The sequence below is a fragment of the Diabrotica undecimpunctata genome, chromosome 1 (genome assembly GCF_040954645.1).
Source record: "Diabrotica undecimpunctata isolate CICGRU chromosome 1, icDiaUnde3, whole genome shotgun sequence".
Taxonomy (NCBI): domain Eukaryota; kingdom Metazoa; phylum Arthropoda; class Insecta; order Coleoptera; family Chrysomelidae; genus Diabrotica; species Diabrotica undecimpunctata.
Window position 1 is genome coordinate 13472169 of NC_092803.1, and position 19340 is coordinate 13491508.

Consider the following 19340-nt stretch of genomic DNA (forward strand, 5'->3'; position numbering starts at 1 on the left):
GCATAATCAAAGAGAAGAGAATACGATCCTTTGGTCATGTGTTGAGAGGTAAAAATTACGAATGACTCCAAATCATATTGGAAGGTAAAACACAAGGCATTAAATAGGGTACAGGGTAGGAATACGCCAGAAATCGTGGCTAGAAGACCTGAAGAGATGGTTTGACGGCTCATCGTGAGAAATCTTTAGTGTAGCAGTTTCCGAAGCTACAATTTCCATTAGGATCCAATCTTCGAAAGGAGACGGTTCAATAAGAAGAATAAAAGCAATACAATAGGCAAAATACAAAAAGCGAGTAAGTAGCACCTTTTAGCTAGAATGCACTATAACTTACGAAAGAAAGCTTCTTATTTGTTCCAGGATTTACGCATACAAACCATAGATGCAATATTTATTTTATGGCAGATGATAAAATAATACAATACCTAATAACGAAATAAATGCTCATAATGGTATTCATAAAACATGTAGTAGAATTTATCGAGGAATTCTGTCGTGGGAGCCCAATAAGAAAGTAGTCCCCGTGAGTATTGGATCAGTTAACAAGAAAACTACAGGATAACATTAACTAATGCTTAATGTATATATTGCTTATTGTATATTATTAATAAGAACTCCTGAAAAGGATTTTTATATAGAAAACTAGAAGATGATATGGATGATACTCAGTTTGGGTTCCGCAAGGGACTGGGAACGAGAGAGGCATTGTTTGCTTTTAATGTCCTCTCTTAAAGATGCTTAGATATGAACCTAGATATTTATTCCTGTTTTATCGACTTCAAGAAGGCATTCGACAGGGTCCGACATGAAAAACTAATAGAAGTACTGAGAAACAAAGATATAGACAGACGAGACTTACGAATCATTATCAATCTGTATTGGAATCAAAAGGCCAATATAAAGATAGAAGAACAAAAGTCCGAAAATATAGATAAAGAGAGGAGTGAGACAGGGCTGTGTTCTGTCACCATTACTGTTTAACGTGTACAGTGAAGCCATATTCCAGGATGCGATAGCGGATCTGGGTGATGGAATCTCTGTAAACGGAAGAATAGTAAATAACATAAGATTCGCTGATGACACCGTTATAATGGCAGACACCCTGGAATCGCTACAAGAATTGGTAAATAGAATTAACGATTATTGCATTAGATACGGACTAAAAATAAATAAGAGAAAAACTTAATTTATGATTGTCTCAAAAACGCAACATGGAAATGAAAGATTAATGATAGAGCAAACCCAAATAGAAAAAGTAGAGACATATAAATATCTGGGAACCTGGGTTGATGACAAAAATGACCAAAGCAGAGAAATCAAAGTCCGAATTGAAACTGCAAGGCAAGCATTTGTGAAAATGAAGACAATGTTTACCAACAGAGACCTTCAGTTGCATCTTAGATTGAGGGCTATAAGATGTTACATATTTTCTATCTTACTATACGGAATGGAAGCTTGGACATTGAAGAAACAACACATAAGAAAAATAGAAGCGTTCGAAATGTGGTGTTACAGAAGAATATTAAAAAACCAGTGGGTTCAAAGGATTACCAATGCTGAGGTACTACGACGTCTAAATAAGGAGTTAGAAATTATGAACAGCATAAAAAGAAGAAAACTAGAATATTTGGGTCACATAACCAGAGGAGAAAAATATGAGCTTCTGAGAATTATTATGCAAGGAAGGATCCAAGGAAGAAGAAGCATAGGAAGAAGACACATCTCCTGGCTGAAGAACCTTAGAGAATGGTTTAACTGTAGTTCACTACAACTTTTCAGAGCAGCAGCCAACAAAGTGACCATAGCCGTTATGATATCCAACCTCCGATAGGAGATGGAACTTTAAGAAGAAAGAAGAAAAGGATTTAGAACAAACAAATTCTTAAGGTAAAAGTTTTTAAACTTAGTAAGTAGAATAAAAACATAGTAGGTATTTGGAAACATAGTGGGATATGTTTTTTGGTCTATAATTAAAATTTCTAAAAGAAGGTAGGAATTATAATAAGCTTTATTTTATGGTCTGCAGAATCCTCTTCGGTTTATTGGCTGTATTAATTGGCCGTATTCTACATTTTACTGACTGTATTATGAAGATTTATTGACTTTATTGAAAGACCTAACTACTTAATTGGGAGGCCACACACACACATATGGAATGCAGCTCTCAGAAGGACCTAATCGTCTAATTGGGAGGTCACACAAGTAGCCCATTGATGCCATCGATGCCATAAGTATCATTCACATTGTATTCATTGTAAAGCATTGGCAGGGTTGATTGTTTCCTATTTTTAATAAATACGATTAGTTAAAAATTGTTTTATTTGCTATCAGCTTGGGGTTCATGGTTTGATTCCTAGTTTAATACAAGACGAACTCACACTTGAGATACTGAGCTAGGCGAAGCATAGACGATAAGCTCCCATGGTTGATTGAGGTATTATTTTTATAATAGTATTTCAATTCTCTTTGGTAGTCTTATCGTTATAACTTAATTGTGTGATGAAATCAAGTTAACAAAGAAAAATGTTTGGAACCTAGGACAAAAATAAAGTAGTATGTGATAGTGGAAAATGTGCTGCTTCTTGGTTGGATGAGGTTTCGGATGATGTCAAAAAGCTCCCGTTCACATTTTACTTCGACAATCTTTTCACAAGCGTTAATTTGCTATGTTAGTTGAAGCAAAGAGTAACCCCTTGATGGTACGAGAACTATAAGGAAAAATAGAACTCCTACAAGTTGTATGTTACCTAAAAACCATGATTTCGAGATCCAAAAAAGAGGAGACATGATGTCTGTTATCGACAAAGAAGATGAAATAATATTAGTAAAGTAAATGATTAATAACATAGTGACAGTAGCATCTACATGTCACGTCAGCAGATATCCAGATACAAGATTTCAATTTGTAGAAAAAAGTGGTGATGGTCAATTTTTACTTGGCTACTAGTGCTTGGTGTATATCCAAGAAGTATAAAAATCAAACACAATTTACCCAACTACAATTCAGAGATTGCTCAAGCCTATCTGATAAAATATGGCATGGCTTTAAAAGGTGCTGGAAGGCCAGTGGCTGTTAAATCAATTTTATCTTTCAATAGGGTTTCAGATAACTTAAGATATGACAGAGCAGACCATTTGTTGGCAAACATTGCCAATAAGTAGCGTCGATCTGCCAGAGAAGGTTGTAGTTCAAGTATTAGCACTATATGTGTCAAATGTGATGCAGGATTATGCCTTGAGTGTAACATAATGTTTCACAGCCAACAGTTATAATTTCCTTGTTAAATAATTTTTATATTCCAAAGCCGGCTAGCGTTACCAAAACATAACAATATTGTTTAAAGAAAGTACATATATTTGGAGAAAATTACTTGTAGCAATATGTTTAATAAAATGTTTTGACCAATATATCTGATGTTTAGTTTACTTTTTTTGCAAAAAAACATTGCGCCGTTAAAGGGTTAAATTAAGAATAGATAGATAAAATCTAGGGATTGCATCAATTAATGTCAAAATGAGAGGTATGGTCCAAATGGTTAAAGAATTTTTAACGTGGAAAGGATAATGACCTAAGACAAAGAATTCCTAAAAGCACAAGAAGAGGAAGAGCAAAGAAGATCTGGTGAGAAGGGCTAAGGTAGAACATCTTTGTGACGGGAAATGATTTAGGTATGACCCAAGATAAAAACTTATGCACAAATATAATTAGGAATGATGATCCGCAAAGGGATAAACGCAGAGATAATAATGAAATATCAAAGCTAAATTAAAAACTCCCCAGTCGCGCTTTTGGGCAAAAATAACAAACATAAAATAACATTATTACAAATTACGAGTATATACCATAAAAATATAATGCGAATTGATACAATATGCTAAGATGTCCAAAAAGGTAAGTAAATTCGAGATGGATTTATATGGCCCTAGATAAAAAATGAGCAGCAAAAGAGACGTCTAACCAGATAAAATGCTTGTACCTATCTATTAACAAACGAAAACAAAATAAATACCAACTACCAGCTTGTCTAGGAGAGCGAACGTGACATCTGTCTGTAATCCTAGCTTTGGTTTTGTTTAAATAAAAATGAAGATGAAACTGACAGTGCATAATTTTTTTTAAGTATTTAAAAACAAATACCTAAAGCCTTATGAAAATAGAAAGCAAACTATAACAGCTTTATGTTGTGAATAACGTCTTTGCTGGAGATATTTAAAAAGAATTATGCATTTATGTATACAGGGTTTAAGTTTGAAAAATCTTTGACGCGGTTCTTACTAAAAATAGTAACTCTTTATCGGAGATATTTATTTTACGATTATTTTAATGCTATATAAATATTTAAAGAATGTATTATAATAGTTTTATCAATATTTATACCTAACGTGATTTCGTCGTACATGATAAAATAAAAATTATGCCCATAAAAGTCATATGAGTAAAAATTAAAAAACTGATGGATTATTGAAGGGTTACTAGTTTAAAACTATTTGGTAATGCAGATATCGTAAGAAACCATTAAAGTAAACCACCTGAGATGGGTGGGCCACGATATACGGATGAATGAAAGTGATCCTTCTAAAATATCCATGCTAAATAGGTCGGTTGGAAAAAGAAGAAGGGGGCGACCTAAACTTACATATCTGTACGATGTGCAGGATTTAAGGGAGATTGGAGTTAGGGAATGAATAAGACAGACAGTTGACAGAGAAGGATGGAAGAATGTTTTAAGACCGGCCAGGGCTCACGGAGGGGTGTAGCGCCAACTGTAATGATCTGAGATATAGTGGTATTTGTGACACTGAATGCCGTTGATCACTTCATCTTTTACAGGATCTTTCTGGCGATCTTTGGCCTGTTGGTCCGATCCCGTGTAACATGCTGATTTAATTCCCGTTTTCCAAAGCTTGCTTAAATATATGTAATAAAAATCTTTATTACCTTAACGAAATTAACTTTCTTGGAGTTATTTTTAATTCAAGACGCAGCTGGACGAGGCAATTTGAATGTTACTTGATTTACAGTTCGATATATGCCGTTGGTAAATAATCAAAAACCCCGTGTGAAAAAGGACTTGCTCGCTAAGAATTGTGTTTCGCTACTCATCGGCGTGGTCTTCAAATTCTGTTTCTGGATTTGTTTTCGCCCGACGACTCGTTTCTTGACTGGTTTTTTTGGCGTAATGTTAATCTTTGCATATGAAATATCTCCATAGACACTGCTAACGCTTACTGTTCAAATGTTTGAAATGCAGTTAGTTCGAAATGGGCAACAGACACACCTTGGAAAAAGAACGAGTGATGATACCATTGTCTGCCTTTATCTTGAAAACTCTAGCTACACCAACTTCCACCTTAATTGAGGTAAATTGTCCCATTTTATGAGCATTAATGCGTTTTCCGCAACTCCACCGTGGGTTTGGCACGTTTTTGTAGTTCAGAGATGTATTTTTTGTTTCATCGTTTCCATATATGCTGAGAAAGCTATTGAATATGCTGAAGTTTGTTGAGCCGATTAACTGGAATATGACGCAGATATGGATCTAGATTGGTGGTAAGTAGTCTCCCGATGAAATTATGTGTAGAAATTCCTCGAACGTTAATTGCGCGTTTCCCAAAATTCTATGTGAATGATGTGAAACTGTTCTTACTTCGCTTTTCCACAGTCCGCCAACATGTGGAGAATATGGAGGTATAAAATGTCCACGAAATATTATCCTTTACCATGGATTCTCTTATCGAGGAAGTGTGCTGCTCCAAAAATTCTCCTAATGCCTTTAACTTAAAACTAGTTGCTATGAAATTGGCTATATTATCGGAAACTATCATTTGAGGCCTGCATTTTCGCGCAATAAATATTGTAAAGGCCAACCAAAATGCATGCTTAAAAAGTTCCGCAACTAATAATAAATGTATGGTCTTTGTACAAAAACAAATGAAAAGACACATATAACTCTTTATCAGTTTACAAATTCGATCCTTTCTATCGCGAATTAAGAAAGGGCTCGCATAATCTAAACCTGTTATAATAAACGGTAGCCCACCTGCGAGACGCTGGGTAGTTAGGCCTCCCATTACTGGCTGAATAGATTTAGATTTTAAACGAAAACATTTTACACATTTGTGTACGGTACGTCGTGCTAAATTTCTTTCTGATAATGTCCAGAAAGTTTCTCTTATTGCAGAAAAAAAAGGTGACGACCAGCATGCATAATATCCTTGTGTGAATGATCAAATATTACCGCTGTAACCTTAAGATAAAATGAACCACGAGCTGAATGAACTAATGCAGAGCGCAGATATTGTTAGATTTGTAAAGTCACAAAGACTAAACTGGCTTGGTCACCTAGAAAGAATGGCAGATAATCGAGCTGTAAAAGTATTCCAGAGATGGAAGCCCCAAGAAAACAGAACAAGAGGAAGGCCTCGTAAAAGATGGATAGACGACGTACAGAGGGATCTTAGAACCATGAACATCAGGTAGTGGCAAAGGAAAGTATCCCACAGGGCAGAATGGAAAAACATTGTTAAGCAGGCCAAGACTCACAAAGGGTTGTAGCGTCATTAGAAGAAAAGAAGAAGAAGTCTTTTGTTATACGCAAACTCATAATGCTTTAAACTCCCGCCTACTTTCACGAAGCCCTGGTCATTAAGAAATCGAGATAAATTTATGAGTTTGCTAGTTTTCTCGAGAGACCCTTTCTGGTTCAAACGCTTAATTTCATTACAAAATTACTGTGACTAGCACAGTTTTAGAATACGGTTAAACGCAGAATATATTTCTTCCATAAAAAAGGGTTCTTATTTTGCTTATTTTTACAAATGTAGATCAATCTGAATACATATGAAGCGGTTCTTTTTAAACGTGAAATATTAGAAATACGCTCAAATTAAAATAATTACCTATTCTGTGTTTCATCAAGCTTGTTAGTAAAAATCTTTATGTTTTCTCCCGTTTCGCTTGTTTCAGTAAAAGCAACTGGTACATTTGGCCAATTATCTTGGAGTCTTGCATGAGCTACTCTGGTGTATGCCACCATAACTTGCATTCTATTATTATATCCGATTTTACGCCTCTGGACACTAGATCTGCAGGATTGTCTTTGACTGGCTCATGACACCACTGCACAAACCAAGTGGTTCTCTGCTGCTTGATCTAACAAACGTCTTTAATACGATGGCTGATGTTTTAAATTAACTAGGTACTATGGAGAAATATCTGCAAAAGTAACACGTGTTAAATTGCACATTTAATGAATTTTTGACCTTAGTGGTCAAATGCGATAGTTTAGACGCACAGAGCTCTAAACGGCAAGGTAACTGGTGTTAAAGGAGCAACCTTGCTTTTCGCACATTATAAAAATGAATAAGACGTACCTACCTAAAAAACCGGTAGATTTGATGAATATGCATACACCATACGTTCTTTCTGAGCAGTCAAAAAATCCATGAAGTTCTGTTTTGACCTCACGAGAACATATAACATGCCGATCTATTTTTAAATTGTTTAAGTTTTCTAGAAAGAAAAGGGCTGGGTACAAGGGAGGCTCTGTTTGCAATGAACGTTCTCTCATAGAGATGCTTAGACATGAACCAAGAAATTTACACCTGCTTTATTGATTTCGAAAAGGCCTTTGACAAAGTACAACATGAACCATTAAGACAAATTCTAATAAAGAAAAATATAGACAGCCGAGATATTCGAATTATATGCAACCTATATTGGAATCAAACAGCAAATGTGAAGGTTGAGGGTAGGCTAACAGAAGAAATTCAAATCCGTCGAGGAGTCCGGCAGGGATGCATATTGTCGCCACTTTTATTTAATCTGTATAGTGAAGCTATTTGTGAACAAGCACTCGAGGAAGAAGATCTTGGTCTGATAATAAATGGTGAGACGATCAACAATATAAGGTATGCTGACGATACGGTTCTCCTAACGGGAACGCTAGTAGAACTACAACATCTCGTTCAAAGTCTCAATATATACTGTAACAGTTACGACTTGAAAATTAATTTGAAAAAAAAACTAAATTTATGGTAATCACGAAATCAAAGAACATCAGAGCTAATCTTGTAATAGACAATGCAACGATTGAGCGTGTGTCCTGTTATAAATATCTAGGTGCTTGGATCACAGACGATACTGATCAAACAAAAGAGATTAGATGTAGAATAGAAATCGCTAGATCAGTCTTTAATAGAATGCACAAACTCTTTTGCAATCGTGATATCAATATAAAGTTACGAATACGAATGCTGCGGTGTTATGTCTTTTCTACCCTGTTGTATGGAGTAGAGGCTTAGACACTAAAACAGTTGACCACAAAAAACATCGAAGCTTTCGAAATGTGGTGCTATAGGCGCATTCTCAGAATATCATGGATGGACCGCGTCACTAACACGCAAGTACTCCAAACTTTAGACAAAAGATTCTAAAAATTCTATTCGAATTTCTAAATTCTAAATGAGATAAAAACTAGAAAGATGGAATACTTGGGGCACATTGTGAGAGGTGAAAAGTACAAACTTTTAAGAAATATCATGCAGGGCAAAATTAAGGGCAAAAGAAGTGTGGGAAGAAGAAAAATATCGTGGCTTCGTAATCTACGTGAATGGTTCGGGTGTAGTTCGATTGAACTTTTTAGGCGCGCTGCTAACAAAGTCGCAGTGGCCATGATGATTTCCAATCTCCGCTAGGAGTGGCACGAGAAGAAGAAAAAGTTTTCTAGTTGATTTCTAAACTGTAAACAGTTTTTCGCTAAATGCTCAAGTATGGGATCATCCCATGAAAGACATTCTAGCCATAGTTTTTGTAACATAATTTTCGTTATGATTGCAAGTATAGTCGTCCTAAAAGAAACAGATGGTAAAAACAGAAAAATAAAAGAAGCGGCTATAATTATGCTAAATGAGACCAAGTGAGACCAATGCCTAGGTCAAGTAGGAACTACACTTATCTTACCAAGTAATAGAAAAGACCAAGTCATCATAAACTTACTCCGAATAGGGTATACTCTACCTACACATAAGTATAACAGTCAATTACAGGAGAAATATATTATAATTATCTAGTATCCAGTATACCAGAACAAAAGGATCGCGTGTGCTCTTAGTGACAATTTAAAAAATGTGCTCTCTTAAAAAACATATTTAGTAAATTATCTTAAAATAACTAAACAATATACCAAATTCTTCTTCTTCTTTTTATATAGACATGACTGTCTGTTTTTCAATGTGCCTCCAGTAAGTTGTTGTTCAATCGTTTTCGTGGTCTTCCTACTGATTGTCTTCCTATGGGGGAATCAATCGTCTCTTGCCGTCTCTACTACTCTATTTGTTGTCATTCGGCTTATATGATCATTCTATTCTACTCTTCTATTTCTTACCCAGTTCTTGATGTTCTCCACCTAGCATCTACATCGTATATCTGTACATCTAGCTCTTTCCCATAGTATCTTACCATCAATTTTTCTAAGTGTTTTCACCTCTGCTGTTTCTAACATCCTTTTTGTCCTCTCTGTGTTAGGTCTTGTTTCTGCCGCGTATGTCATTATTGGTCTGATGACTGTTTTGTAAATTTTGCCTTTCGTTTCTTTCCCGATATTTTTATTTCTCCATATTGTTCCATTTAGGCAGCCAGCGGCTCCGTTTGCTTTATTCCTTAATCTTCCACTTCGGTTTCGAGCTTTCCGTAGCTAGATAATGTGATGCCTAGATATTTAAACTCCATCATTTGCTCTATTATCTGACCTTCCAGCTCCAATTTACATCTTAGTAAATTTGCTGTTATATAACCAAACTGAAAAGTATTATTATGTAATCATATGTATCTTACAGTTCGTGAATGTCTGCCCGCTAATAATCCTTGATGGTTGATTGAATGAAAAAAAAAGGACACGTGTGTCCTTTTTGTCCTTTATCAAAAGTGTCACCAATTAGATGATGAAATATCAGAGATTCTTGCTTTTTTTTTAAATAAATAAAATAAATAAGATATTGTCGCAAACGCTAATGCAAACTTATTCAGAGACAATAATATCTCGGTTGGAGATATTTGCAAGGAATTATATATAGCAAATATTAGATATTTGTAAAAGAAATTGACGTAAAGAATACCAAAATTAGAAAGTGTTGGTAGGGGATATTTGATCAGGGTTTAGATTATATTTCAAAAGACTAAACACTGAACAATGCATTGGTTTTATTTGTTTAAATAAACAGTAATATTTTTAATATAAATATCCAACCTGGCTATGTACATCATTGTAGTTCGCTTCAAGAAGTAACAAGTGAAGTAACAGTTCTAGTATAATACTAGTAGGTACACTTTTCAACTGCAAAAATGGGTGTTATTCTTCACTTTACTGCTAAGGAGTATGAAAAGAATTGGCCACAAATATTGGCAATTGTTATTGGTAAGTATCGCAGTCAAATATTTTTAGTCATTGTTATTTTTATAGCTATCCTATAAGATCAATATTTTAGATACAATTTATTTTCCACGTTTTAAAAACATTGGAATCTATATAATGTCTTCACATTCAACTCAATTTCAGGAGTTACGTATGAGTGATTATGTCATCTTAACGTAACTAATCTTAATAAAACCTTAAATTTAGATTTATTATAATATTTTATGTAAAGGTAAATTGTTCTATTAAATTTTTATCGATAATGTTGATGATTTTTGCCCAGTTTAGAAGCCAAGAACTAAAGCAGTAGGAATAACTTTCTCGTGTGTTCAAGAATTTTATTACATATAATCTATAAACAGTTTGAACAATCTAAAACTAATCAGAAGAGACAGAAAACTGGTAGTAACTATATCAAAAAATTATATTAATATTGGATTATTTTTTTAAGAGCCGGATAGCGATTCCTAGCGCCGGCGCCGGCGAGTACATCTAGATATTCTTAAATATCTACAGGCCCCAGGTCGACTTAAGTCTAAATAAAATGAGTACCTTGGGTAAACCCAGAGGTTTAAATAGGCGGTTAAAGTGTAGCACTGGCCCTGTTATCTTCCTTGTACACCGTAGTCCCAACAGACAGGAGACTACCCTGCTATAATCCCAAAGCAGCACTGGCGGTATAAAGGAAGACTATTATTATTAACTATTTTAACATTATAGGAAATCAAAACTTATGCAAGTGTGTTTGTTTTGATAATATTTAGATATTTTCCACAAGCTTGAACCAAATATTGATGATGAAAGAGATAACGATTTTCTTAAACTCCAACCAGCTCCATGTGAAGATGATCTTGTTATTTTATATTTTATTGTAGTTTAATTTATAAGAATTCTGCATATTTAAATTTATTCATGTTTGTTTTATTTATTATTAGAAATGACAAAGGAAATTCAATATAAATTTGTTGTTTATTTCAGGTGGTCTAGCTGGCTTATCAAACGGACTCCTATTCTCATGGTCTTCACCGTTTCTAATCAAAATAACACAAGACAAAGTCAACTATGATATTACAGAAGAAGAAGGATCCTACTTTAACACTATCCAACCAGTCTCCCTGATGATCGCCTGTCCTATTTTCTCAAAACTATCAGACGTTCTTGGCAGGAAGAGGACCTTACTGTTAATTGTTATCCCTCAAATAGGAAGTTGGTTGTGTGCTGCTCTAGGAAGATCTGTCTATATGTTCTACCTGTCAAGAATTTTTTCTGGCATAGCAGACGGTTGCCTTTTTGCCACGCTGCCAACTTATATTGGAGAAGTAGCCAACCCAACAGTGAGAGGAATATGGGGAAACGCTGTGGCTATATCCCTATTTTTGGGCGAGTTCTTGATCAACGTATTGGGAAGTTACTTGGGAGTTACGACAACTTCTTGGGTATGTTTACCAATATCTGTTTTATTCTTCGTCCTGTTTTGGTTCATGCCAGAGTCACCTTATTATTACATCATGAAAGGCAACGAACAAGAAGCAAAGAATTCTTTAAAGTTTCTAAAGAGGATTAAGAATGTTGATGAGATTTTTGAAAATTGTAAATATGCTGTTGAGAGACAATTGTCAGAATCGGGCACTTGGAGTGACCTTTTCAAGATAGAAAGCAACAGAAAAGCTCTGTCTGCTGGAGTATTTTTAAGACTAAGTCAACAAATGGCTGGTGTATCAGTGTTTCTGACGTACACTCAATTTATCTTCCAAAAATCAGGTAACAACATGAGTCACGAAGAAGCCTCCATAGTTTTTATGGGACTAGCAGTCATATTAAACTTATTTGCAGTAATTTTTGTAGTAAAGAGATTCGGAAGAATCTTCTGTTACACCGTATCCATGGTAACTACTAGTGGAGTCCTTTATGCAATGTCTGCCTATTTCTATATAGATGGAAACACAAATATCGATCTGTCATACGTAAAATGGATCCCCTTAGCGTGTATGATGTCCTATCTCTTATTCGCTTCCATCGGAATCTCCGTTATTCCCACATTAATGCTCGGGGAGTTGTATTCTGCTAGCATTAAGTCCAAAGCTATGACTATATTGATAATCATTTATGGTATGGGAAACTTTTTAACTACCACCATATTCTATCAGCTCAATACACTTCTTGGATTTTATGCTCCATTCCTTTTGTTTGCTGTATCTAATACCATTTGTGCTATTTTGTCTCGGTACATTATTCCTGAGACAAAGGGCAAGACTTTAGAAGAAATTCAGCTGATTCTTAAAGGAAGTTTGAAAAACTAAGGGTTGCTGGCCGTTCTAGCATCCAAATCTGATGGAGTACACAAAAGAGTATTTATTTTCCATGACAATATTTATTTTATTACTATGTAGTATTAATATTTATAATAATAAATTATGTTTTATAAGATTTGTGTTTGATATTTGCTAAAAGTAATGCAGTGGTAAAAATTACTGATATAGAAAGAGTACTTGATCAAAGGTTTTTATAACAACTCAAAAGCATGTAGCAAGTAAAAAGGAAAAGTGATCCATGTAGTATTTTTAGAATATGGTATAGTTTAAGACCGTCTATTAGTGTCATAAATTTTTCAGTTAATAACTAAATATTTGTATCAATAAAGGACAAGCTGACTGATATCACATGAAATATGTCCAAAATTTTACCACCTTCAAAAAAGTTTGGTTTGACTAAAAATTCTCGATGTTGATACAGTCATCATCGTCATCATGCAACCTCTTTTGTCCACTGCTGGACATAGGTCACTCCCAGTTTTCGCCACTCTTCACGGTTCTGTGCTTCTTGTTGCCATTTCCTGGATATTCGTCAAATGTCGTCCATCCAGCGTGTTGGTGGTCGTCATCTGCTGCGTTTGCCTTCTCGTGGGCGCCAGTCAATTAGTTTTCTATAGTATTATTATCAACTATCAAGTATTAGTTGATATAGTATCTTTTGTAAAATCCCGTAATGAAAATCGGAAGATCAATTCTATAAACACGATTAAAATGTACAGCTCTTACTAGTCTAAATATCATGTTTAGCAATGATGTAGCTAATTTCTTTGAAACCTTTATCTCCATTATCCATATTCTATAATTAATATTCAACACACATTCGATGAGACAAACCGGAAATATGCAGGAGACATTTTATTGTTAGATCTATGTCTCGACTTTTAAAAATCAAGTTAATCTTAATAGATGCTTATCTGTCCTTTGCTATCCGTTGTTTTATCCCTTCACAGTAGCTCCATGAGCTAATAACATTATGAATTAGATATGTATAGCTCTAGATTTTTGAATTTGTTGACTGTTTACCAACAGCGGAATATTTATGCTGATTATTTACAGACGATAATTTATTTTTTTATAATCACAATTGACATCTTTTAAAGAGAACCTTGAACAAAAAGAAATTGTTCAAACTACAGAGGGAGTCAAGACTCTATAGAAAAATAATAAAAAATTTAATTCAAAAAGAGATGACATATGTAGAAGAACAAAATGGCGTGCATGCAGGCAGATCCTGTATAGACAGCATGTTTTTCTAAAGCAGGTTAGAAAAGATTAGCCTACAACTTTTTACTTCATGTAGTCTTTATAGATCTGAAAAAGGCATACGATAGTGTACCACTTTCAATTTTCTCTGTAGCAATGGAAAAACATGGAATAAATAAAAAGAATTCAAAGCAGTACAGCTTCACAAAAATCTAACGGTAAGATTGCTGGTTCTTAATGAGGCGCTCTCAGTGTGAAGAAGGAAATGCTACAATATGGGCATTCCAATCGAAGACGAGAGATTGCACACGATACACATCGCTGACGACAAAATTATTCTAGCTGAAGACGAGAGTGATATCTTCTTTTTAGAGTGCCGTCTCTCTACGGAGGTTGGCAGTCATAATGGCTATTTTTATTTCTGAACTTGCTGCTCTAAACAAATCAATCGATCTGCATTGATACCAATCACATAGATTCTTCAACCATGAGTTCTGCCTTAGGCCAACAGATCTTCTTCCTTGAATCTTTCCCTATACTATGAGTCTCAAAATTTCATATTTTGGTCCCCTCTTCACGTGGCCTAGGTATTCCAGTTTTCTGGTTTGTATAGTGGTGATTAGTTCTGTGTCTTTACCAACCTTCTCCAGTACTTTTTTATTTGAAAGTCTATTAGTCCATGATATTTTTATTACTATGCGGTATAACCAGAGTTTGAAAGCCTCGATTCTTTTTAACTTGCATTTTTTTAATGTCCAAGTCTCAGCTTCATATAATAATATTGAAGATATATAACAGCGAATGGTATGTAGTCTGATCTCCGAATTTAGATTTTTGCAAGTTAGGAGTGGCTTCATTCGTATAAATGTTGATCTGGAAATCTCTATTCGCCTGTTTATTTCTGCAGTATGATCATTGGTTTCCATTGATCAGAGTTCCCAAGTACGGATATTCTTCTACTTGTTCTATCATGCTACCATTGATTGTCCATAGGTGATGTATATTTTGTGGTTTTTTTGTAATGCTTTCGATAAGATGTTGTAGATCTTCTGTACTCGTTGCTATGATCACAGTGTCGTCTGCATATTGTAAGTTGTTAATTAATTTTCCGTTAACGGTAACTCCCGCTTTGATGTTATTGAGCGTGTTTTGGTAAATTTCTTCAGAATACAAGTTAAACAAAAGTGACGATAAAACACATCCCTGTCTAACTCCTCTACAGATCTTCATTTCTTCTGAGTGTTGCCCATCAATTTGAACTACGGCACTTTGTTTTCAATTTAATGTTTGCACTATATTTATGATTTAACTGTCAATGCGCTTGTTCATAAGTATTGATATTAATTTTTCATGTCTTACTTTATCGAAAGCTTTTTCGTAGTCAACAAAGCACAAGTGTAGATCAACGTTTACATCCCGACATCGCTGAATCAATATGTTGATGGCAAATAGTTCTTTTCGAGTAGCCATTCCATTTCGAAACCCGAACTACGTCTCGCTAATATCCTCCTCTAGCCTTTCGTATATTCTCTTATGTATTAGTTTCAGCAGTACTTTTAAAGTATGACTCATGAGGCTCAGTGTTCGATAATCAGAGCACTCTTTTGCTGCTTGTTTTTTAGGGATGGTTATAAATGCTGACTTCAGTCACTCTGGTGGTATTATTCCCGTATCGTAAACCGTGTTGAATAAATCTGCCAATACTTCCAAGTTATCCTCTTCCACCAGTTTTAACAGTTCTACTAGTATTTCATCTATACCAGCTGCCTTATTGTCTTTAGAGTTTTTGATAGCATATTTGATTTCATCTATCGTGATCTTCTGTCTCTCTAAAGGATTTAATTCTTGTGTTTTGTGCATTTTACCTCTTTCATCTTGGAAAAGTTCTCTAACTACTCCTCCCATCGGCTTAATTTCTCTGGTAAATCTATTGATAGTAATCCTTTTTTGTCTTTTATGTGTCCTTGCTGTCTATTTCGACCCATTACAGTCACTTCTCTTATTTTTTTTGTGCATATTTCTCATATCATATTTTGTTTCTAGTTCTTCTATCTCTTTACATTGTTTCATCAAATAGATTTCCTTAGCTGTTTTGATTTTTTTCTTAATTATTCGTTGTATTTCTTTATACTTCTGTAGCTCTTTTTCTTTATATTTTCTTTTTTTAAATCCACAAGGAATCTAAATTCCTGTAGTTGGCTGTATACCATATATAACAAAAAAATTTTTATTAAAAATCCTTTATAAAAGGTATATAATTTAAAAACCCAAATTATAGACGGAGGCGAATTTATTGCAAGTGAAGGTTGGCTGACTCGCTGGAGGGCACGTCACGGAGTTAATTATGCACACGTAAGTGGAGAAAACATGTCCGTGGACGCTTCAGGTGCAACTGATTTTACCTCCAAGTTTGTAGAAATTGTAAAAATGGAAAAAATTAAAACCCAAACAAGTATATAACATGGATGAGACGGGTTTCAATTTATAATGCTTCCAGAAAAACATTTTTGGGAAGTCATAAAAAATCGGCTTGTGGATTTAAAAAGAATAAAGGGCGCATTACAGTTGCTGTTTGTTCAAATGCAGCAGGAACACACAAAATTCCTCTTTTCGTTGTTGGTAAGTCCGCTAAACCGCGTGAATTTAAAAATTTACATCCATCGTTCCTCCCCGTATTCTACAGATCACAAAAATCAGCATGGATGAGCGCTGATCTATTCAAAGAATGGTTTGTGGGTGAATTTGTTCCGAGAGTAACGCGCCATCTTAAGAGAGTAAATCTTCCCACTAAAGCAGTTCTACGTCTGGATAATGCTCCAACTCATCCTGGAAACCGAATATGTGAGACAGATGACATAAAAATTATCTTTTTTCCTCCTAATGTGACAAACTTGGTGCAACCGATGGATCAAGGGATGATTGAAAGCTTAAAAAGACAATACAGACGTAAATTACTGTCCGAAATTTTACAATGCGCTGAAAGTGAAAATCTCAATCTTATTAATATCATCAGTGAAAATCTTAATTAATATCATCAAAAAAATTAACTTAAAGGACGTAATTTACATGTTAGCTTCAGCCTTCCAAAAAATTCTTGCTTCTACTTTCGTTTAGTCCTAGCGAAAACTTTGAGCCAACATTGAGGAACTTGTTGAGTGTCAACAATCACACGAAGAAGATAATTCTACCACCATTCTTCAAGATCTCCAAACGTTATCCGAAAATGTCCAATTGTAGGCCGAAGATATTGAAGAATAGATGAACTGTGATGAGGAACTTGCGGAAAATGAGGAGACTGATGATGATGATGTTGGCGGAGAGGAACAGGTTGGCCACACCAAAGCGAGGGCTGCAATTTAGGTGGCATTGAAGTATATTGAACAACAAACTGGGCCATCTTCAATAGACGTCTTGGTTTTTAAAAAATGGAGAGATATAGCTTTTAAAAATTCATTTAATGTCAAGAAACAGAAGAAAGTTACCAATTTTTTTAAAACAAGTTTGTAAAATATTTAAATATGTATACATATATGTACATAGAAATAAATAGTATTTTTCAACTGTATACGCCGTGATCTTTAGTAATATAAACCTTCCTGTACATGTGTTTTATATATGTATGTATTTACTTAATTTTTCTCATTAAAATGCCTGCACATCGCATTAAGTTGCCATTTGGTCAACCGGCCAGAGGGAGTCTACTGTACTACGGTTTAAATATTTATTTACTATTATTGAACAACCCGTAGGTTTTCACAAATTGGAAAATCAAGTTCATAAATGTATACCCAATTTTTAAAACGCAATAAATAAAACAAAAGAGAAGTATAAAACGAGCATTCCAATATTAGCCATTTTCTAATTCTTATAACCGACCTTAAGTTTGGCTCACATAATGTTTTAGTTTAGTTCCTATATTACGAACGATGACAATGTGCAAAAATCGAGCGGATTTACCATATATATGAGGAGGTGTCAATCAAAATCAATCATGTCCACCTTAAGAAGTTTTAGGGAAATCGCAAAAAACGTATTAGTAAATAACCTTACATGAAAAATCGGATAAATTATCATATATCATTTTATTTATTGAAATTAACTGACTCTTAGTAAATATTTCAAATCTGAAGGTATAAATAAACCTGTAAATAGGGGTTGATAAAAAAACTCTTATATTACTTAAAATATCTATTGTATTGTTACAAAAAATATCTTGAAAAATGGCTAACATTTACCAACGACATTTTCCACAAAATATAAATGTTTAAATGTCAGGTTCTAGACAATCACAGGATTCGTCCACTTCGTCAGCATCAATTTCGTCGTTCTGGACTTCCACTATTATGGTCTTATACCAAGATAAAAAGTCATGTTTCTGCCAGTCATCACCATACATTTTCACAAGTAACGTCTCCACGTCCTTCTTCTTAGCTGCTTTCACTATATTGCTCAGTGGAAGTGACTCTACAGGAGTTGAGAACGACCTTGCAGAATGCCAGCCTTATTTTTGAGGCTTGTTGTAGGTTTCAAAATCACTTTCAAACCTAAAATTCTGTGCCGATTTCACTTTGATAACAGTAAGTTCTTGTCCATTGCGGTTGACAGCTTTCTCTTTCCTCACAAAAATCCTCTTCTTTTCAGATATCATTTCAATGTTTTTAAATCGTGTAGCCAAACTTTTAGCATCAATTAATCCCCAATCCTCTCCAAGTTTCCGTACTTCTCCAACAGAACTATATACATTGTAGTACTCTTCCTTTGTTGTAATGGTAAGCTGCTTCCTGAGTAACTTTTCAACCCTTCCGAACACCCGATCAGCGGGGAGGAAGCTATGCCCGCGAACAGGGTATGTTAGAACAATCTCCTTTAAACCATTTTGCACTGATCCTAAGTAATACACTAATGTGTGAACAACGGCATTGTTTTTGTTTTGACCGGCACACCCATCACAGAACAGATTCAGTCTTGTTACATTAGAAAAATTAGCGGAGTTCAAGAAATTTATAAGTGCAGATGAAACTTCGGTCGCACCCCTTTCTGCAAGTTTTGTGCGTTTGATGCTACAATGTAAAAAGAGTAAAAACTTAATTGTCTTTTGTAGAACGCGTCTTGAATAGGAGTTTTGGGAAGTGCTTGAATTTGCTGGAGATCAAAACAGAAAGTAACCTCATTTTCTTTGTTTTTCTTTAAGAGCCCATAAAAAGCATTAGCTCTTAATCTGTGTATTCTTTTCTCCATCATAAATTGGTTGATCACTACCAAGTCTTTCACAGCTTTAGCCTTCTCAATTTTCAGCTGAAGATCTATTTTATTGCATGTACTGCAAACGTCAGAAGCTGGTGATGAAAATCCGATATTTAATTCATTGAAAACTCTCCTAAACATAGATTTCTTAACTTTAAGATTATCAAGT

At 34.7% G+C, this 19340-nt stretch overlaps 2 protein-coding genes across 3 annotated transcripts in view; one reads left to right on the forward strand and one right to left on the reverse strand.

Annotated features, from left to right (window-relative positions):
• The window catches only part of rk (G-protein coupled receptor rickets), an 896029-nt gene that overhangs the window by 267657 nt on the left and 609032 nt on the right, over window positions 1-19340 (reverse strand). The window lies entirely within an intron of this gene.
• On the forward strand, window positions 10269-12837 carry LOC140437782 (facilitated trehalose transporter Tret1-like). The gene is made up of 2 exons (XM_072527510.1): window positions 10269-10415; window positions 11391-12837. The coding sequence occupies exons 1-2, from the start codon at window positions 10343-10345 to the stop codon at window positions 12710-12712; spliced, it is 1395 nt and encodes a 464-aa protein (XP_072383611.1). The 5' UTR covers window positions 10269-10342; the 3' UTR covers window positions 12713-12837.

Bases quoted from the DNA above. Each gene is read 5' to 3' on its own strand.
- LOC140437782 (XM_072527510.1), top strand. From the start codon at position 10,343: ATGGGTGTTATTCTTCACTTTACTGCTAAGGAGTATGAAAAGAATTGG. The intron at 10,416-11,390 runs GTAAGTATCGCA...TGTTTATTTCAG, and splicing joins AATATTGGCAATTGTTATTG to GTGGTCTAGCTGGCTTATCA.